A 22,341-nucleotide genomic window follows, 5' to 3' on the forward strand; every position below is an offset into this window, starting at 1 on the left:
CCCCGGTCCTGCTGACCCCCCCCCTCCAAAACCCTCCACCCCACCCTCCGGGGCCCGGTCAGAGAAAATGGAGGGAAGAGAAGAAGGGGATTTTATGCCCCCTTTTCTCCTCAACTTTCCAGCCGGCATAAGCAGCATTTAGCACATTCAGCGCCCCAAATGGCTGCGAATGCGGGAAGCGGCGGGGGCTCCTCCTTTGTTCGCCTCCCCCTTTATTTACACAGGAGTTACGCCGGGCTCTCCCTCCAGCACAGAGACCACATGTTCCCGAAAACACAGCGCTCCCATTCACACGCCAGCGGGCCCTGCGCCGTTTCACGCTGGCCCGCGGGATTAGGGCTCCCCGCCTCACCCAGACGCCCGCAATATGCTAACTAAGAGCTTCAGACAAAAATAATCACAGCCCGCTAACGACGCGCCGCCGCTCTCCGGAACTTTCCCCCGCAACTCGCGAAACTGTTTAAGAGTCCGAGCTCAGCTCCCTGTCCTTGTGTGTGTGTGTGTGTGTGTGTGTGTGTGGGGGGGGGGGGGTTGGGGGGTTTTGTGTTCATGTCAAATGTTGGGGTTGCAGAAAACCACCTTGCCTCCTGAGCTTGATGTTTTTATTGCAATTATTTCCTGAACTCCGTTTAAAAAAAAAAACAAAAAACAAACAACAACACCCCACACAACGCACCATAAAAGAACAGCTTGGTAAACACCGTGCACTCCGACAAATTGCAGTGTGATGGCGAGAGTCATTAAGCGCTTTAAAACCTGTCGCAGTAATTACAGTTTCGCTGTGTTTTTTCCCGCTAATGTCAGGTGTTGCCCCAAGTCTTCTGCCACCACTGAGAAGTGAGAATCCTCAGCGAGAGAGCAGCCTGCTCCTTCGGTTCATTCCTAACACCGTGAGGTCTCTCCATCTCACTGCACCTCGTTTAAAGGAAGCTCAGCCTGCGAGCCTCTCCCTGGTTCACATGTTAAATGTTCCTGCAAAAGTACAGAACCATGCACTGAGAAAACTGTGTAAATTGGATGTTAACTCTCCTTAAAATTCAGCCCCCCTGCTCTCTGCCCTACCCCCGTTTCTCTCTCTCTCTCTCTCTCTCTCTCTCTCTCTCCCTCCCACCCTCCCATAGAGCAGATATCTTTCTGTCATCCTAGGAATGCTGGAGATAGCTATCGTCTCTCCACTGATGCAGAGAATCAGAACAGAAGCCAAACTCTGACCCTCCAGAGAAGATTTTCAAACTTGGCTTGGAGGGGGGAGGTGTTTGGGGTCGGGGCAGGGAAGGGGAGGGGTAGGCCAAACTTGTTTTAAGACCCAGTCAGGCCTACCTTTTAACCCAAAGTGAAAAAACTAAAGCACGCCCCCTCCCCCCCTCCCCTCCCCTCCCCGTTCCCCCGAACTCACAAAAGGGAGGGCAGTGAAAGAGGAGAGGGGAGGGTCCCGGGACTCCAGTTCCAAGCGATAATCATCTGCCAATAATCCTGATGTTTGGGAAAGCCGGGCCATGTATATTATCAAAGGCACTGGGCTGGGTAATTACAAGTGTAATTAACCTGCTACCTGTAACAACAATTATCTAATTACATCATAAATAGGGCCTTTGAGAGGTCCACAATGGCTGCTCCTGGCCCCTGATTGCGGCCCGGATCGAGCCGAGGAGCGTTTTCCATCATCGCCCCCCCGTCTCTCATTAGCCGGTTAATCACTTGGTGCTGATGATTTTATAAGTCACAAATGTGGAAACTGGGGGCTTTTTTTTCCTGCAGGCTGTGCCCCTCAAGTGTACTTCACCGTGACAATTCAACGCTCTACAAAAGCTGGGGAGGGTTTGTTTCTTTGGCATTCGCTTCAGTTATTGTATTTTTTGGGTAGGGTGAATGGGGTTAAATTAAATTAAACTTGAGGCAATTGCGACTAAATTATTTGCTTACCTACTTTTTCACTACTCGAGCACATTTGAATCATTATTGAGAGACATTTTTATAAAATTACATTTTATATGAAAAAGCAACAGCAATGAGCCTCACTCAATTTATATAGATCACCAAATAATAATGCGCGTTATAATAATCTCCACTTGTCTGAGAAAATTATTTCAGTTTGTGGGAGGCATTTCTATGACTGAGCAATGGGACAAGGTGCCGCAGGTTTTGATGTACTTGTACAGTGAATAGTGATAAAAGCCCATCTTCCACCAGCTGAAAAGACAGAGGGTGGAGAGATAGACAGAGAGAGAGCGAGAAAAACAAAGAGAGAGAGCGAGAGAGAGAGAGAATGTAACTCACTAACAGTGCAGCCCTTTCTTTGTGTGAACTGCAGCATTCCAGCAAAAAGACAGGAATTGGACGTGCGCAGTGGAAGGGGGGGGGGCAGCAGAGGGCAGGGAAGGGGAAAATAATTAGAAAAGAGGACATAATGAAGACACGTTGTGCCGCTGGACTGTTGTCGATATCGGGCGTGCGATTTGCATGAACAGCAAAGGGCTAAATGGCGGGGGTCGGGAGAGCAGGCCCCTCTGTTTCGGGGCCTAAAAGGCGCTGTGATGCCCATGACTGCCCCCCGCTCCAGAGACAAGGTTCAGCGCCCAGTGAAGGGCCCTGGGTCCGGACCAAAGATTTCACACTCGCTGGTTCCCCGACAGCTCCGCCCAGCTCCCCTACACTCCGCCGAGCCGCCCTTCCCCTTTCTGAAATAAAATTACACTAATTGGTCCCCGAGGTTATCTAGGTGCGCCGAATCTCTTATAGATAGCTTTAAAATCCTCCTCTACCACCGTCGCCCCCCCCCCCCCCACACACACACACACACTCCCTCCCGACCCGTGATCACTGTGGTATGAACGCCGCTACAATAGAGCCCGTCGCTCCCTGGCAAACATCAGATAGCCGCCCCTCACTGTGATAACTTTATTACCGTCGGAAATAAATGACATCCACGGCTCTCCAGCGTTGGTAACTAAAACTCATCCTTTAGGTGATTCCCCTCTAATTAGAAAGCATGGAGCCCCCCGGAAGGAAATGTAGGTCATGTTAAATTAATTGGAATGAGCATGAAAATTAGCAGAGCAAACTGCATCAATTTTCAGCAAAAAAAAAGAAGAAGAAAAAAGGGCCCTTCGTTATGGTAAGAATTAGATTCGGAGGTGGGAAGAGAGACAAAAAAGGGAGAGGGAAAAAAAAAAGAAAAAAGAAGGGAGGCCCACCTCCTTGTGTGGCGTCGTCCGCTATGGGCGATACGGAGTTATTAATCCCTCATAAGGGGAAACCAAAAGCCTCTTTAAAAACAAGAGTAAGAGCTGGTTAGGAGGCTGAGGTTCAGCCGCGTACGGTCTGTGTACCGTACCCAACAGCCCGGGCCTTACAAGCCGCAGATAACGGTGTTTGGTGGTGATTCTCTTCCCCCAATTACACTTGGAACAAAAACAAACAGATCAGATTTATTTTCCTCCCTGTGACAGGAGCAACGCGAGACACCTTGAAGTTATTAAAGCGCCTTTTTCCCAACGCACCCGGTGGACGACGGGTGAAAAAGAACAGAAAAAAAAAACTGGAAAAAAAGAAACGGGGGGCTAATGGAGAGGGTGATTTTTCAGCGATGGCTATTAGAGCGGAGAAGAAAGAAAATGAATTAAAAGGTTTATAAATCAACAAGTCAACCATCAGATTGCAGCCTCTGCTCAGCACACTCCCATCAGCCCCTGCCATGAAGTTTGCAGAAATGTCCTGGAGGCAGGGAAGAAAGCGAGCAGAACTGATTACACCAGCGCTGCCTGCTTTGCTGTCTAAACTCTGTTTGGCTTCCTAATGAGCTCACTAAAAACCTAATTCATCACCCATAACCCTTTTCAACCCTCCTTGAAATTTCGCCATTATGGAAATTACGGGATGAAATATTTACAGGCCGGAGCTGGAGTTACGGCTTGGCCGGGCCGGGCAGCGCCGGGTCCCCTCCCACCCCCGGGTCCCCTCCCACCCCCGGGGCCCCGTGTCACCCGGCGGAGGAGGAATGCCCGGGTTAGGGCGGCCCCCGCGCCCGCCCATCCCCGCGGTGCCACCGCGCTCCGACCGCTTCTCTCCGTTTCAGCGGTTTCCACATTAACACCCTCCATGCCTGGGAAGGCAGGAACCGACTGGAGAGGGAATGCGATGCAGGAGAGAAGGAGAGAGGGACAGAGGGAGAGAGAAAGAGAGGGAGCGAGTGTGACAGGAAAAGAGGAAGTGAGTGAGAGAGAGAGCAAGAGGAAGAGAGGAAGAGAGGGGAAGAGGAAGAGAGGGAGTGAGGGAAAGAGACAGTGAGGGAGTCTGTGGAAGTGCTGCAGGAGGAGAGGGCAGAGTGGAAGAGATTCAGCCATGATGACAAACAGCTGAAGAAGGCGATTGCGTATTCTCGGCCCGTTTGAGGTGGGGGGGGGATGGTGTGGAGCAGGGAGACTGGGGGTTTGGGTGGGGGGGGGGAACTCCCACAGTTCCTCATTACATGAAGTCGGAATGATCCTCTCGGCACCTGAGCTGTAACCGAGAGATTACAGAATTGATGAATCCTCGGTTTAAAATGCAGCTGTTTTATTCTGCTTTAGTAATTAATTCTTTTTCCGATAGCGTATTGATTAAGCGTAGACCCTGATAAAGTTCAAACTGAGAGGAATCCCCCCACGGGCTCCCCTCGCCTGCTCGGGAGAGTCAATGAAAACTTCCTCCAGTTCCACCTGCCTCCTCCCCGCCGCCCGTCCTCTCCGCAGCACAGTTTTTTTCTCATGAATTAGTCAGGGCCGCGCCGAGCAGTGTTAGCTGATCACCGCTTTTGTCTCCTCTCTTGCTGACTTGCTTTTCTCTTTTGCTTGTCCTTTGTGCTGTCACACACACACACACAGGAGTGGGTGCGTGGTTCATTCTCTCTCTCTCTCTCTTTCTCTCTTTCTCTTGCTCTCTCTCGCTCGCACACGGAGGCTTCCGCGGCGTAAACGACGAGCACCTCTTTCACAAAACGACACTTTCTTCGCCCCCCCCACCCCCCCCCCACCCCCACCGCACCCCAACCTTTTTCCATACAGCTGCGAGTCCCTGATCGGCAGTGAGCGAGAACGCCCTCTCGGGGGAGCCCAGCCAGCAAAGAAATCAGATACTGCTTTACAAGAAAGGAAGCTACTCCTGTCTTGTCAAGACCCCTCACCTACCGGCTCCTTTACAAGTCAATAACGGCTGTCTGGGTCCTCGGCTGAGCCATTTCAGACATTAATTATCATTTATAAAAAAAGAAAAAAAAAAGGGGGAGGGCTGGGGATCGTGTCGGAGATCGCCGCTGCCCTTACCGAGGCCTGAATTCCATAACTCACGTACGCTACAAACGGTGGTCAGAGAGCTGGCTCCACCCCTGAGAGGCTAACGCTAACCCCCACACCGCGTCGAACGCCGCCTTTGAAAATAACAAATTAACGAAAGACAAAGAAAGAAAAAAAAAAAATCATAATTGGACCCGTGTAGGAAGCTGTTTAATTCATTTATGGAAGACAATTTCCGTTCATTAATAGGGCTGGCGCTAAGGTTTTGATGAGCCTTCTATTGACTGTCTCTGCTCCTTAAGATAAATTCCGCAGGTCATTTCATTACTGCCCAATCCTGGCACTAATTTTGATTTTGGGGGCTTGACAGTTCTTGGCAGTAGAGATTGTGCTCTTCCTGTGGCCGGCTTGCGAGAAGACCATTACCGCGGTGAAAAATAGCGACTCAAAGCCGGGATTCAAATTACTGCCACTCCAGTGGCTCGACCTACCCAAATAGGTTTTGCGTCACGTTCCTTGTGCATTTTCTTAATTAGGACATTGACGGAGGCTTCGATACCATTCGAACGCACGCCGCCATTCTGGAAAAAATGAATGTTTTGGAATGGGGTAGCAGGTGGCTAACGTGGGGAACGTAGACGCACCACACCAGCCGTACTCACATTCCTCCGCACCCAGTGCTCCAGCTCGCTCTGGAAAGATCTCCTTGGGTATCATTGAGATGCGCCAGACTCTTTCCCAAGCTCTTAATCATCTCCCCTCTTACACGATGCCTCCTGAGTTAATATGCAGCCCCAAAGTTCCCGCTCCGCAAGGAGATCCTCTGATGCAATTAATTAACTGGGCTTCATGCCTCTCAGGTTTTTGAAGTCTGCTGTTTCCTTTTGTTTTATTTTCGCCTTCATTATTGACTTTTCAATTTTCCCCTCCCATCCCCCATGCCCCCCAACAACACACACACACACACACACATGCACACACACACACACTGAGCAGCCAAGCAGAGGACCCCATGGCTCTACCCAGCCCAAAATTTCACTCTAGGAACCAAAGAAATCAAAGAGATGCACCCACATTAAAACACTTCTTTGAAAGAAAAAAAAAAGAAGAAAACAAAACACTAAACAAAAAGTGTAACGGTGGGAGCGAAGAACGCTCAGCTCCTGAAGGAGTGGGAGCAGGGATCCACAACCAGCGCTCACCGGAGCCCGAGCCACGCAGGCAACCGCAGAGGGCTACTAAAGGAAGCACGACTAATTTCTGCACAACAATAGGGGCCCAGTGGGCGCCCACACAATAGCAGGTGCTTTGAATAGCAGTAGGCCTTCCAGCAGGGAGAATCTCTCCACCAGTCCAGGGCCCGTTGCATAACCTTTCATTTTACTGTGCTTCCTTTTGACTTATAATGGATGAAAACGATCTCATGAGACCGGAGGAGAAGCACCAGGCCTGTAAGGCAGGAGCGAGGCCGGCGTGTCCTACGCGCCTTGGCCCGCTCTCCTTGTTTTTCTCTTGTTATTTTTCGCCTTTTTTCTCTCCTCCTCCTCTCTCTTTGTTAATAGTTACAGAATTTGTTCTCATGCACATCGTGGCTGTCCTGCGGGCCAGGCAGGGGTAAATCTGCTCCCCCCCCCCCCCCCCCCACCTTCTCTGCATTCTTTCAGGGGTCGAAAGGTCAGCCTTCACAGATGTCTCCTGCAGACAGGGCCGCATCTCAGGATGTAAGCATTCGAGCCTAACAATGCAACTCTCTCCCTCTCTTAGGGAAATTTTTACAAAAATCTTCCTTTATTTATTTATTTATTTATTTATTTATTTATTACTACTTTACTGTGGTTTCAAGCCATGAGTTAACCCAAAGTTTCTGGAGAATAAGTAGAGCAGCCTCACAGCTGTGAGAAAAGGCCAAAAATGTATCTTGATTTTGTTGGTTTGAAGCATTGTCTGCTCTCTCCAAACATTCCTCAATCGGTCTAATCTTCGCCGTGGTGGCCTGGTGGTACGAGGAAAGATGCTTTGCAACCTTACTGCTGCAGTAGCTGAAAGTGCAAAATAATCGCTACGTTTCTATAGAAGAAGTGTCATGAAACTATAAAAAAAAAATACACAAGTACAGCAGTAGCCAAACAAACAAGGCTAAATGGGCCAAAAGACAACATTTGAAGTTGAGCATTACTAGGCGGCCGCAGAACAAAGGGGATGTGACTGCATTCCTAAGCAAAGCTGTTATCATTAAAGAAAGTCACGTTTCCCCATTTCAGAGACACACAGGAGACTGGAAAAATGGCGAAGCAGCAGAAAAACAACAACAGCAACAACAGCGACCAAATAAAAACCTTTCCTCTTAAAGACCTCAGAACGTTTAGGCAGAAATGGGAGAGGTGCGGTTTTTACAGTTTTACCCATCTCTTTTGACATGGTGCCTTCCCCACAAACAGCCCCTCTGTTCTGAAATTGATAACCTTCTAAACGAATTATTGTAATGCATAATGAACATTTTTTTTTCACCCACACCCTGGAGCCAGTGAGCAGAGAGCTTGGTTTGGCATGTTGTTTTGTTTTGTTGTGAATTACCCTTCCTTCTTCAGCAGCGTTTGCTGCTTCAGGCTGGTAAATAAGAAATTATCCTTGCTGACTAACCCTTGTAATACCTCCTTGGGGTAATTACAAATTATTAGGCGGTTGCCCACAATAACGAGAGCTAATGGTTCTAACGACTGTCAAACCTTATGATTCCATCAGAATTTTCCCTCCTCCAAATAAAAAAGAACAATTATTGCGCGTAGAAAAAAAAATACAGGATGTGTGCAAAAAAATAAAGAGAGCAACCATTACTGCCAAAACAAGCAGGAGCGCGCTCTGAGACTCGTTACACTGAACGCACCGCATTGTGCTATCAGACGCGGAAATGTGCTTATCTTAAACGATCCTCCCAAGATTTAGCCTAAAACACGCACTTGCGAAAAGAGGACAGAGAAAAATTTAAAACGAAACGGCGTCTCACTACGGTCCGCCCACTCGGAGTCGGACTTTAAAAGGAGTACCTGTAGGGTACGGCAGCAGTACATAACCGAGACTCCCTTTGGCAGACCCCACCCCGACGAGAACGCGCCGCTCGGCTATAAGATTACATTGAAAAATGCCTTTGTTTTTTAAAGGGAGGTTAGCTCCACGAGGTGCTGCCCGGGCGCAGAGGGGCGGGGTGGGGGGGGGGGGGGATTATAAACCCAGGGGAGGGGGGAAGAGAAAAGAGCAAGGCCCATCAGACAAACACAAAAGGTACAAGGAAACAGGGTGCCGGGGACGCAGGGTTAATGCCCAAATGAGCACACCTTAAACGCCAGTGGACGAGCGGCCCGGCGGGCGTCAGAGTCGCCCCGCAGGTGTGCCTTTGAGAGACGTGGCCCCTGTAACCTCCCTCCAAACCCTAATGGGGACCCACCAAAATAAGGGCCATTTCAAACACAGCCTGTTGCTGCCCCTGGCAAATCCCCCTCTACTCTCTGCTCTCTCTCTCTCTCTCTCCCCCCTCCACCCCTCTCTCTCCTACACTCATTCTCTCCCATTGTTCCCCCACCCCACTTTCGCTCTCTTCCTACTTCCCCCTACTTCTTCCTTCTGTTTCCTACCTCCTTCTCTCTATATATCACTCTTTCCTACTTCCCTCTTTTTTCTCCCTTCTTCTTTCTTCTGTTCTCTACCTCCTCCTCCTCTCTCTGTCTATCTCACTCTCTCCTCTCTGACTCTGTATCATTCCCTCACACTCTCTCTCTCTCTGTTTTTGTGTCACAAGCACACACACGCTCGTACGAACCGCACGCCGCCCTCTCTGCTGGTGACTGGTGCTTCGGATTATCGCTTCTTAGGGGTGACATTTTGGCTGACCTCGCGGGCACCTTGCGAAAACAAGACCTGCAAATTCTTGTGGAAACGCGTCACTTTAAAGAACAGAGCGTCGTTATCCTTACAAAAACACACAACTGCATTAGTGGATGCAACAAAGCCCCAGAGACCGGTGGTTGAAATCCCTTTTAGCTGCATTACATCAGTCCCGCCGTGTCGAACATCGCTACGCTACGAGGGCTCCAGGAGGCTACCAACGCAATATTTCAGCCCCTCTCCAGCCGGCCAAGGGAAGTCCGAAAAGAGTCACCACGCTCCAACAGTCCAATCACGATCTCCTTCCTGCTGCCATTCCTTACTCTCTTTTTTAATTACACCAAATGTACTCTGAGTGAAGCTCGAGTTCATCTGTCCAAAAAAAAAAGGACAGAAAAAAAAGACTTTCCCTAAAGCGTTCCCTAATGACACATAGCATACATTCTCCGCAGCTGGCGTAAGAATCATTTGAGTAATTTTTTCCCCATGTCCAGCCGAACATTAGTTTGCACATTAGGCTGACCCAGTTAGTGCGGCCTTCCTGCGGAGGAGATGGTCGTGTGGGCCGGGCTCAGCGCACAACCTGTTCATGATTACAGGCCAGAAGGACAGGCTACGAGCTGCACTGGGGAAGACGCCTGAGGAACATCTGAAAACCGAAAAATAAAAGAAAGAAGAAAGAGAGGGAGGAGGGAGGAGGGGAGAGTGGAGAGCGCTGTAATGCCGGGGAAGGAGGGGTCGCGAGAGATGACGTTAGGGAGTACTCTAGTTGACTCGCTACTCGCTAGCGAACGCGAGCGTTTAAGATACTCTCCCCCCCCCTCTTTTGATGTTTTTTTTTTAATTCAAAGAATGAAGCCTGTTCCATAGTAAGGGAGCGAGAGAGAGAGGGAGAGAGAGAGAGAGAGAGAGAGAGAGAGAGAGGGAGCTGATCATTCTGTTTAATCACCTTTTGGAAGCAAGCCAGATGGTCTGTGGCACTGAGAGAGAGAGAAAGAGAGAGAGAGAGTGGTAGAGAGAGAGAGAAAGTAGGAGTGGAGAGAGAAGGAAAGAGAGACAGAAGAAGAGAGAGAGAAAGAGAGAGAGAGAGTGGGAGGGGAGACTGAAAGAAAGAGAGGAGAGAGAGAGAGGGATAGACGAACCTCAAAGCGAAACCCTCTGAAACGGCTTTGTACACTCCAGTGAGAGGCCCTTTCCCGTAAACGTCTCTGAATGCTGAATCCAGCAAGAATCTGGTCTCTGAGCAGTAAGGGATACATTTTAAAACTATGTGCATTAACTATACTTTTCCCCATAGATTCACCACTTGGCATGAATAATTTACCCACTGTTATGCTAATGGGATTGTGAGTGTATCCCCTCTGTATTTTTTTTTTTTCCAGAGCAACTATTCTCAGCTTTCAACAATCACCCTGCCCTTTATAAAAAAAGAGAAACAGATCCAGTCTTCCCAAAAGCCCTGCGAATACCTCACTAGCACAGAGCAGAGATGGGTCACAATAACAGCTCAGCGAGAGTAAACATTTTAAACGCGGCATCAATGTTTTAGGAGGAACACGAGAAACGCGCCCTGCAAAAAAAAAAAAAACCCCGAATGAAATGCATCACCAGAGGCCAGCGGCGCGGACATCTGTTGAGCCATTTTCTTTTCTTCTTCTTCTTCTTCTTCTTCTTCTGTGGTGGTGGTGATGATGTCATCGAGAGCAAGGCATGTAGCCGTACGGCCAAAAATGGCAGAGAAAGCTGGACGTACACCGGGACGACGTGCTAACAGCTCCTAATTCACCGTTAATGCGATCATCGCGGCATTTGAGCGCTTTTCGTAAGCGATTGCGGGGCTCCTCTCTCTGCCCGGCTGCCGTGCCCTCCGTGTAGGGCCAGATAACCCCGGTGTTTCCGTGGAGACGCCGGGAAGCTTCTGGCTGACCCCCTCTGTGTTGCCGTGGCGGCGCGGTGCGCCGGGGGTAGCGCACTGTGTAAAAATTATCAGTCCTCCAACAGCTGGGAGTGACGGCCGTGAAACAGCAGGGACCGCGGCTGCTTTATTGTTTATCTTTTGTTTATGAGGCCGTATTCAGCTTTAATTACCACTCTAAATTAAACTCTAACAGGCGCCGAGAGACAGCCAACACCCACCCACCCACCCTCCACCCCCCACCCCGGTTCCAACCTCCTCCACCACATACAAACGCACACACACACCTCCGCCTGTGTCGTCCTGGTGGGGCAGGGAGCTGCAGAACATGCAGTAAGACTTCCGTAAACCGCTCTGCGGCGCTTGCAGATGCCTCTCCCCGGCTCTTTTCCATTCCCTCCCCGCCATTTTAAGGTGGCGTTGAAAGCGGGGCCGTCCCAGTTTCGATGCCATGCGGGCGCGGAAGCTGCCGGAATCGACAATGCTTCCGCTGCAGCGTTCTGGGTTCGGCGTGAGCCTTTTTTTTTTTTTTTTAAACCACCCCGGAGCGGTCCACCGGTGTGGCGGCAGTGCCAAGCGGAGGCCCGGTTTGAGAGGGAGGGAGGGAGGGAGGGAAGGCGCTCTAAAACCACACGCAGCACCGGAGCTAGCTCACTCAGGGCTGCTCACCTCAGCCCTCCTGGGAGTTCAAAGCCTCCACAGAGCACGGGCTGCTCAATTGCTGAGAAAATGTACAAAATGTTGCTTTTTTTTTTGGTAAAAAAAGAAAAAAAAGAAAGAAGGAATGATATGGTGAGGCCTTTTACTCACCACTCAAGATGTCAACATCGATTTGGATTTCATGCATAGCTAATAATCACAGCCACAGACTGGGGTTCCCGCACAGACATTCCCAACCTGGCCTCTGCCTAGGCTTAGAGATGCTTAGGTGGAAGTCCTATATGCTACAGACCTCTGAAGAGCCAGAACAATCAATATGGCTTTCTGGAGCTCAGTTTTGGGTAGGTGTTCAATTTTAACAATTAATGGGGGCCTATGACATGGGGCTTAAATTGAAAGCATTGCCCTTCTCCCATACGAACAGGTGAGCGGGCGAGCTCATGCAAAAAGAAGAGGGTCCTCTGGGCCTACAGGCACACGTCTCACAGAAAAAATGCTCTGGAAACACGCAGAGTGACCAGACACGCTTGCTGCATGTTCCTGCTCGCGCAGAGCAAGCTTACCGAAGATCCCTCACGTTCGCTTAGCCTGAAACTAGACAGACATGCTTGAGTCTGTTTATACGCTGAACTTGCCCCAGAGGTGATAATTCATAATTCCTTTTCAAAGAACGTCTTACATGTGAAAAGCTCCCCATGCCAAAAGCATGCGTCATCTAATCTTGCCGCTCGCCAATAATTTATTCCTAAAAAGGAGCCGTGCATATTTTGTCACCTGGTAAATTATTTCTTGGCACAAATTCCTCGGAAATATGCAGAACCGAGATACGAATGCTAGATTGTAAATGTAAGTTTTCTTCAATAAATCAATCACCCTTTATTTATGTGGCACATTTCGTACACCTCGGTGCAACACAAAGTGCTTCGCGATAAATGAAAAGAGCAGACGAATTCTTGGCGAAACTTATCTGCGCGGCGCGCACCCGAAGGCTCTGGCCGGGTCTCGCGGGCCGCACGGCTACGGCTGCTAATGCGAACCATACTCTCCCGCTGACGACTTCATTAGAGGGAGATGAGAACAACAGAAAAGCGAAGCTTGCCCGTCGCAGCTACTTAGCGATCGTTTGAGAGCTCCTCCGCAGACGTTATGTAATCAGACGCACTTTAGCCGTCCGCGAAAAGAGTGCGAAGGAAGCCCGGGACCCGGAGGGCTGCCCAGACGTTTGTTTGAAGGGAAACGGTCTGATTTCTCAAGCTGAACACACCTTTGAAAATGCACTGCAATGGCAGGATTTGCCCCAAAACCCCCCGCCCCCCACCCCTTTTTTTTCTCACTGATAAAATCCAGCGGCTTTTCTGTTTCCTCTGGTCTCGGTGTCTCTCCTTCTCTAGCAGGAAGGGGCCCTGAACACAAAATCTCCCGCCCCCCCCCCCAACACCCTCTCTGGCTGCGGCCTGGACTCCTGAGAACCAGCTCGTGAAATGGGGAGATTTTGGGGCGGGGGGGGGGGTCAGAGCGGGTCTGGGAGGGGTGCGCGGAGGGATCAGAGGCGGGGGCCGAGTCCCAGCGCGGAGTCACCCGCAGCGGCGGCGGCGGGGCAGAGTTGGGAGTCAGAAATGCTTCAAGCGTTAACGTAATTGCAAGAATGTGAAAAATGAAGTGCCGGGCTCCCGAGCAAAGTGAAAGGTCAGAGCTCGCCTCGCACAAAACAACTGGCTGGAAGATGGCCTCATTAGACCGTTCAATCAGCCTCCCTCTCTGCCACCCTTTGTCTCCAGAAGACGTTGTCCCTGTTGTTGGGTTTTTATTAAACTTAGCGCCAGCCCCGTTGGCACGGGTCCGGGCGGGTCCGTCCAGGCCTGACCGGGCCCCGTGCTGCTGCACTGCACAGTTACCGTCTTGGCCCGCATTGATCAGCGGTTACTGGATCCGGTGCAGAGAGGAGTCGATAAGTGCTCTGTGGATTACAGGTCACTTGTACTTATGTGTGTAAGATAATCAATAGGCAGTGCATTTCTTTCTCTGCCTCTCCCACTCTCTCTCTCTCTCTCTCTCTCTCTCTCTCTCCCTCTCCCTCCCTCCCGCTCTCCCTCTCTCTCTCTCGCCCTCTGCCTCTTTCTCTCTCCATCAGCTGAATTTGCAGAGATGACAAAGGGAGAAAAAGAGCTGATAAACAAACCCCTGGTACAATAAGCCATTAATATATGTCTGCCCCGATTCATTATTAGCAATATAAAACTGGACGTATGAAAATGTGTAAAAATATCAAACGTGTTTTGTGGCTTTGGCTGACTCTCTCACGGTAAATGACCCAGAGTATTCATTTTAAAGCTGAATTTTATAGCTTCTCTACACCTTGCCAAGCACACAGGAGGGCCCGGCGTTTCTAATTCGCGGTGCAGCTCCTGAGTCTATATCACTGCTACTTAAGGCCTCTGTGGAGCAGGAAGGAGGGGGTGCGGATGATGGAAGCAGACTTGACATGAACGAACCGCAAGGCTGGACCAGGTTTACACACAGCGCAGAGAGTGTGGGTTTGTGGTCGGTAACAGTTTAAAAGAACCACATAAACCGACAGACATTTGGAGGCACTACAATTACACGTCTCCCAGCAGGGGCTACATCAATAGGTTTGATTGCATATTGGCGAAATGATAGTGGAGATTGAACGTGACAACACGCTGGCCCGTCGTGTGATTTCCTGCCAGAGATACTCTTGAGTGCTGTGTGATGAAATTTTATGCAAACCTCGAATACATTTCGGTTCTTCAACATGAATGAAAGAGGAGGATCTCAAAGCTGCCTTTTCAAGTGTGATATACAAACATCCAAAATGACAAAAGTGTTGAAAACAAAACAAATAGGGCCTGACAGAAGCTCTCCCTCAGTAGCTCTGCAATATCTCGAGTTACGAAATGTCAATTTGCGTCGCAGAAGGAAAAAAAAAACTTGGTAAAGTTAAAAAAAATACATAATAAATGCATAACAAATGCTATAAAAAGCTCCTTTCTGCTTGTTCCTGTTTCACTGTCAGTGCATTAAGCAAGCAGAAAATTAAAGGCATCCAGTTGTTCGTTGTAATTAGCCTGGAATATTTTAAACGCAGCCAAAGACGCACAACAGAAAGGCCTGTTTCTTTTTATAACAATGAAGAATTAGAGCATTGAATAAAGCTTATAATTTACAGTCCTTTTATGCTCATAATGCATTCATATTTTTTTGGCTGGGGCACTATGAGAAAGTGGCATTCTATGGAACAGAAGTAACAAAATATATATAATGCATATTTGCTTTCTAGCAGTCTGAATCCTGATAAAAAGACAAGCCCTTCTGAGCCATAATTACCTCCGTAGAGCTAGCAGAGTTAATATGCTTTAAATGCTAGTGAGAGCGGGCAGAAAAATCCAATTAATTACAAGCTTTTCTAAGCACACTGTTCAGCTAAACCCCACATAGCTTTAGTTTGTAACCCATAATAAGACAAACTGTACATACAGCCTCTATATGTGTACACAAAAAACTATCTGAGTGAAGGTGCATTTTTTTCAAAGGAGCTGATAGTTTGCTTTTAAAGTGGTTAAATTTAGGAGGCCAGCACAGTAAGTACGTGACATTGCACTGGTCCCACCAGCAAGAGGGGCAATGAGTTGTAGTGCGACAATGCTTAATTTCTGATGCTTAAGGGGATTGTGGGATTGAATTTCAGACACTAAAGGGTTAACGTGACTTGCTTCATTAGTTCAGCAGAGACACAAAGTTGGATGGGTAAAATGGGAGAAAGGAGTGTCTTCCTGTGTGAGGGTGTGTGGCGTGCTGACAGGGTGGGGGTATGGGACGGGTGGAGCGGGGGGGGGGGGTCGGGGGGGTCCCCTCACCTTGTTCGCTGCTGTTGTCTCCACTTTGTGAGGCGTGTCCCCCGCTGGAGGGCCCGGGTGTGCCAGCCGAATGCGTGGAGGTGGCGTCATCGTGGTCTCTCCAGGACGCCGGGTTCTGGGGGTCCGAGAAAAGCCGTCCGGGAGGGAGGGAGGGAGAGAGAAAGAGAGAGAGGGAGAGAGAGAGACCACATGAGCGCGCCGGTAACGTGAGACTGACATCTGAGAGACGCTGCAGTCTTCGGAGGACCTTCGGGAACTCCGGCTTCTCGGTCTACACAACAGGGCAGGGGCGAGCTCAATTCTACACGCTATTCTCAACGGGGAATTCACCTCTCCCGCTCCAGTCAAGCCGGCTGAATGCATCATAATCCGCAAGATAAATACGCGAGAACAAGAGGCATTAAACACACAGTTCACTGACTGCACGGTAGTTTAATATCTAACCATTTCAGTGATGAATAATATCATAACAACAGATCGTAACAATAGCTGGAGTACAGGCAGATTCAACTTTATGCTACACCCAGTGATCTAAGATACTTAAATCAACAAAGATTGTCTAAAACACACAAGAGCAGTAACATGAAGCTAGTTCATAGCATAGCTAATTAAGACTTCCCTGAAGAATACGAAACAAGAAAATAACACACACCATTGCCACTGATTATTACAATATCCTGAAAAGAAAATAAGGCATAACCGCAATTCTCTTTCTAATTTTGCAACCAAAAAAAAAGAAAGCACGGGCACACACACACACACACACATACACACACACACACGTGCACTCACACAAGCAGTTATTTTATTCCTACAGTGAAGGCTGGCTTCTCGAGCAGTGAGAAGTGTATAAAACTCGAGAGTTTGCGGCTCGAGAGAGAGGCTCCTGTAGCAGACTTTCTCTTCCCAGTCCTCCTCCCCTTTCCTGGTCAGCCACAGTGCCCTGCTGGTGCATGCAGGGAAACAGGATTTCTACTGTACAGGAAGGGCTTTATCAGCACCACACGAAGGCAGGCAAGAGGTGGAATTTCCTCTGCCAGTAAGCCAGAGACGGCACACCGAACACGTCACCCCACCCCCGATGACCCCCCCCATCCCCCTCCCCCCCCTTCCCGAGAACCACAACTCAGCTCCGACATGTCACCTGCACGTGATGACAAAATGTTAGGGGCTAGTCATGCCCCGTCTGGGCCTGGGGAGAACAGCCCCTTGAAAAGGGCCCAAGCCAAACAAACACAGGCCCGAAACAGGGCTTCCCACAAACCTCAGCCAGCTCGCTCCCTCTCTCTCTCTCTCACTCTCTCGCTCACTCGTTCGAAATAAAAAAAAATCGCATACACCACAAAATATTCCAGAAAAGGAGTTACCATTGTGTCCAGGCCCGAGTACGTCTCTGCTGAACTGCTGAATGAGTTATGTCGAATCTGACCCCCGCCTGCCAAGTGAGCTGCTCTGAGAGAGAGAGGACGGGCGAGCGGCGGGGAGGGAGGAGGCTGGAACGCGGCCGTTTCCCCGGGCGCCTCGTCGTTCGCGCCGTTCGCGCTCCCGCGAGCGCCCCTCTCTATCTGGAAGTTTAGGAGGGCACTCAAATAGCTTCGAGCTGAAGGCGAGCAGCAGACAGAGGCCCTTCACCACACCGCGACCTCTTAGCGTCAGCCGCTCGCCGGACGGCGAGCAGATAAAGAGCTCTGAGAATTAGGAGAAAAAAGAGCTGAAACAACGACAGGGCGTGAATTCAGCCCTCGGATGACAAGCGAGGCCCTTCCCTCCTTAGAAAGCAGCACGGCTGCGACACGCTCACCTAGGCCCCAGCCGACCGAGCGGGGGGGGGAGAGAGAGAGGACCGCGCGGCTTCATTTCACAACGCGGCACCACAGGCCGACCTCGCCTCGATTATCTGCAAACTCTTCCTTCACGTTTCACTCAGGTTCGACCGTCACAAAGGGGGGGGCAGGACGGGCGAAGCGAAAAGGCAGAAATAACAACACGGGGCTCGCGATGCATGTAGGCCGAGCCAGGCATGCACTGGAAATGCACTGTTGTTGTTCTAAGGGAAGAAAATGACCGGGTCCCACTTCCTGGAGCCGAAACACCCACGGCAGCGCAGGCCAGAGCTTTCCCAAACCTCCCCGCACTGCTGCAAACACGCCGGGGCCAACACAAATTGCGAGGCACCAGGCCCAACATTAGGACACCAGACTGTGGCAGAATGTCAAATCCAACAGCAGAACATCTTGGGCCATTCCCTTACCGATATCTAGATACATAATTGCGTTTCTTTTTCAGTGTTTTTTTAAAATTTGTATTAAATTACAGTAACAGTGCCTGTGCTTGACCAGATATTATCCAGAACCTTTTCTCTCCCGTGACATCACAACAAACAGCATGACACGAGCGCTAACTTTCCTCGCCCTGCGAGGTGACAAAAGCAAGAGCCTCCGCCTGCGATGAATAATTCAGCGCTGCTCCCGTCGCTACGAGGGGCGCTCGGCAGACGCCCGGGCTCGCACACCAAAAACAGTCGTCAGGATCCCCGGAGTCCATTAAAGTTCAGACAAGTCATGAAAGCGCGTCACCCAATGGCCCCTCGCCGATCCAGCTGAGAGACCGAAAAAACCGAACCGCGCACGTGCAGCTATTCCCCGCAGCCCGGATAATTAGGGGCCGAATATGGTTCACTCTGTGCTCTTCCTTAATTGTGTTAAAGAGCACTGTTACCGGGAGGAGAGCCTGAGCGGCAGACAGCGGGTGTAGCACAATAGGAGTAGATGGAAAATAGATAGAAGGAGCTAGGTCTCCAGGGGCAGGCTTTTCTATTTGCTGGGTTACAGGCTCACAGCTGATAATGCAAGTTGTAATTAATATAAAAGCAGGAGACAATATGGGGAAAGCTTGTAGCGGCGAGGCCACTAGAGAACGCCGCTCCGTCACTATCCGCCGTTTCTCATTTACACGCGCCGCCTCGCCATCAAAACACAATTTTGCCGCTCTTTCCACATCCCTTGGAATTTCAAATAAAATTGATTTAGCGCCATCATTGAATTTTGTTTAAATTCCCAGGAAATCGCATGAGAAGAAGCTAGGGGTCTCCTGTCGAACGAGGGGGAAACCTGACGTGCCTCTATATAAGGATATACTTGTATAATCCCACGCTGGGAGGTGCAGAAGAACAGTAGGTAGAAGATTACTATACCACTGTGTACTGCTGAATGCAATTGTTGGACAGGCTCAAAAGCGTACATATTCCATACTGCTGACGTGCAAGAAACACGCTGGACCATAAATCTTAGCAGGATGACATTTCAAGATGTATCTCTCTACACAGCTGCACCAGAAAAGCCCCTTACACATTTTTGTACAATCTAAAGCATAATAATATAGCAGCTCCAGAATGATGTTAAAGTGAAGGTTACTTTTCAACAACAATCTATTTACAGCACCATCAATTATCAATTATCCCATACAGAGAAGAGATGCAGACCATATCCGATTATGGATATGAATTATTTCATGATTCATGTTCATGTACAAGTACACTACACAAGGGTAAAATGATCTTTTCCATTGGCTTTTTAACATTAGACAAATCAAGTTAACATTCTCTCAGACAACCAGGCATATTCCACTATCATATCAATGCATTTAAACTTGCAGACAAATATGTAAACAACAAATGCTCAGTGTGAAATCTAATTGCTTTGCCACATTTAAAAATAAAGTGTTTTCAGGACAGAAGAAAATATAAAAAAAACAAATAGATTTATGTGATTCTAAAGTTTTTATTAACCGCTGCAACGAACATATAATCACCGCTTTAGTTTTGATCCCAACCTCACACCAACAACATTGCGAAAAGCCCTTTTATTTATTTATAATAATTACTTTACACTGTGGCACATTAATATTGAACCCTTGCGCTTCGTAGTGCCATTGATGGTATGCTGCTAAAAATGAGAGCAACAAGTGAGTCTGGCCTCTCCAGCGCTGGTCATTAGGAGCTGTGCCAGCAGCCTATGCCATTTTACAGCAAACGGAATAGGATATGCAGAACTACTCTCTGACATCACAAAAAAAAAAAAACAGTTTGGAGCTGTAAACTGCATTGTGTGATACGGCTGTTTCGATGGGAAAGTCCAAACTAAATTACACTGCGAGGCCTGCTCTGTTAGGAACACAACCACGAGTGAAATTCCTTGGTTGACTGCATCTAGACACCACAAGGAAAGCTGCACTTCTACGAAAACAGAAGGTAAAATACTCAATCATGCAATAAGTAATAATCAAAATATGAAAAAAGAGATCACAGAGAGAATTAAAAACCATTTTTAAAAATAATTTAAGTTTACAAAAATTGCATATTATTACATTAAATATTTTTCGTAAACACTTCTACGGCTTTGGCTGGTAAAATCCCAAAGCTAAAAATGAAAGATAAATAGATGTCTTCACTGAAATTGTGCAAGGCTCAGGTAACCTACACATAACTTCAGGAGCAGCTACAGCCATTGGCCTGCTGCAGTGAAAAATAATTGAGTGTGACAAACGAACAAATACCACAATATTTTTTTCCTAATTTGAACCTATAGGGAAATCATAAAAACAAGGAGTTCAGTAGTAAGTGTGTCTGCGCGTGTGTGTGTGTGTGTGTGCATGCACGCGTGTGCATGTGTGTTAGATAAAGCACTTATAGCCAATACGCAGTTTACTAGATGAAAAATCCCCTTATAATAGTCAGAGCGTGGGCACAAAGACATGTCCATTAGTTTGAAGTATCATTAATTCCATTCCCCGTCTTAATTAGGTGTAGCACAGGGAAGACTAAGATTTCATTCGAATAACTAAGAGATAGGCATCGATCAGCAACAAAACTGATCATTAGAGAGATCGAGCCATAAGTCATTTCGCTTTTCATGTAGACCATATTACTTCTTTTTTTTTTTACAAGCAATTGGGAAAGGGGGGAGGTTAAGGATAGTAACAGGAAGCAAATGTAAAAAAAAAACAACAAAAAAAACAACAACAACTGCGTAACAAAGGCCCCGTCTCCATTGACAATGTGATAATCCAATCAGTTCAAAGACAATGCAGCATTCAAGTGTAAATAAAACAGTGCTTATTAGGCCCTACCATCAGGTAGAAGTGGAAAAGAGGGAGAATAAAGAACACAACGGGCTGTCTCCTTCGTTGTGAGGAGCCTCATCATCACTACCGAACCAACTTTCACCAAATGAGATGTAGCCCCGGGCTATATATTAAAAATGCATATCAAAGCAAAGAAAAATGGACGTGAGAGATTCTAACTAAATAAATTAGCATATCTAACTATCAAATTGCCTTTCCCTCTCTGACTAAAAGAGAAGATCGTAATGAATAATAAAATAGAGTAGAATAAAAAATGAAATAAAACAAAAAAAAAATAAATAAAAAAAGCTGCAACTTCTTGCCATCAGCCAGTGTATTTCTAGCACGGCTCACAATGTTATGTGCATTGAAATATTCCAAACACGTCAACTTTCCATTTTTCACAGCCAAGTACCGCAGACCTTTACTTACTGATATGGAAATGTATGTTTCTTTTTGATCTGAGAGTCACATCCATGCATCACAATATTTTATAGTCTAATTATGTCTTAAATCTGAACGCATGCGCATAATCTCTCAGATGAGTTAGTTATACTCCCATCTTCCATGCTAGTGCTCTCAGTGATACTACACTAAGTTACTGCTTATCTCTAATATTGGCATTTTGTGCCTTTATTATTAATATTGAAATTTATTTTAAAATCAGCCATCTCAAATAATCTTACAATAAGACGGAATATAAGCTACATAATATGCATTCGATTTTACTATAACAATACCCTGAACAAAGAACTTAAATTGTAATACATAAAGTTACAGATAATATAATTTCTATTTTTACATAAAGCATGAAAGCATTTTACATGTCAAATATGGGCTATGAGTTCCATTCATATTCACTGTAAAATGTAAACCTATTTTAAAAAAACTACAACATGGACAAAACAGGTGAACTTCGGATTTCTAAAGACTGCTGAACAACTAAATATAGTAGACCTATAATGTTCATAGCTGTCACCAAAAGAAAACAAACCGCTCTGAACTAAAACAGCTAATGAAGTGTTTAACCGGAGTGCAGGATAACAGGCTTGTCATGCACACCAAGGTTTGCGCGCATTGCCATCCCTTTTCTTTTATTGTATTCTTTCATTTTAAATTGATCAAAATAATACTTATAACAGGGAACAAGCGACAGCGTCGAGGTCTGCACATTGCGAGGGAAGACTGAAAATTGGCTTGAGCATCAACCATCTGCCACGAAACTAAACAGGCTAGTTTATCTAATCTCTTCAGTATAAACAACACCATGCCTCGTTTCTGCACTTATACTTGAAACAAGCTTCACAGCGTCGAGCTGCGGTTAGCTGTTAAACGTACAGCGCGATTCGACATTTAATTCCAAAAATGCATCCACCTTTACTGTGCACTTGGAGTAACTCCACAAACACGGCAGACCGAGGAAGGGAATCTGCCGCTTTTACAGCTAGACCCAACAGATGCAGCGAAGTGACTTTGCATAACACTTAAATCTACTTTAATTCCTAATGCTCTTGAGCTTGTGCTGCTGGTTTATATTAACCAGTCATTGTGTTGCAATGAGCGCTCCTCAATTTCACCAAAATAGTAGCCTAATCTCGCACCTTTTTCAAGTATTACACCG

The 22,341-nt window shown here is 47.7% G+C and overlaps 1 protein-coding gene across 6 annotated transcripts in view; it reads right to left on the reverse strand.

Moving 5' to 3' along the window:
• The window catches only part of meis2a (Meis homeobox 2a), a 78,180-nt gene that overhangs the window by 50,510 nt on the left and 5,329 nt on the right, over nucleotides 1-22,341 (reverse strand). For all 6 annotated transcript variants that reach the window (XM_064321720.1, XM_064321736.1, XM_064321727.1 and 3 more), the window contains exon 7: nucleotides 15,600-15,714. In XM_064321720.1, the coding sequence (XP_064177790.1) occupies nucleotides 15,600-15,714 (115 nt within the window). The remainder of the gene's footprint in view (nucleotides 1-15,599; nucleotides 15,715-22,341) is intronic.

The sequence above is a fragment of the Anguilla rostrata genome, chromosome 1 (assembly GCF_018555375.3).
Source record: "Anguilla rostrata isolate EN2019 chromosome 1, ASM1855537v3, whole genome shotgun sequence".
Taxonomy (NCBI): domain Eukaryota; kingdom Metazoa; phylum Chordata; class Actinopteri; order Anguilliformes; family Anguillidae; genus Anguilla; species Anguilla rostrata.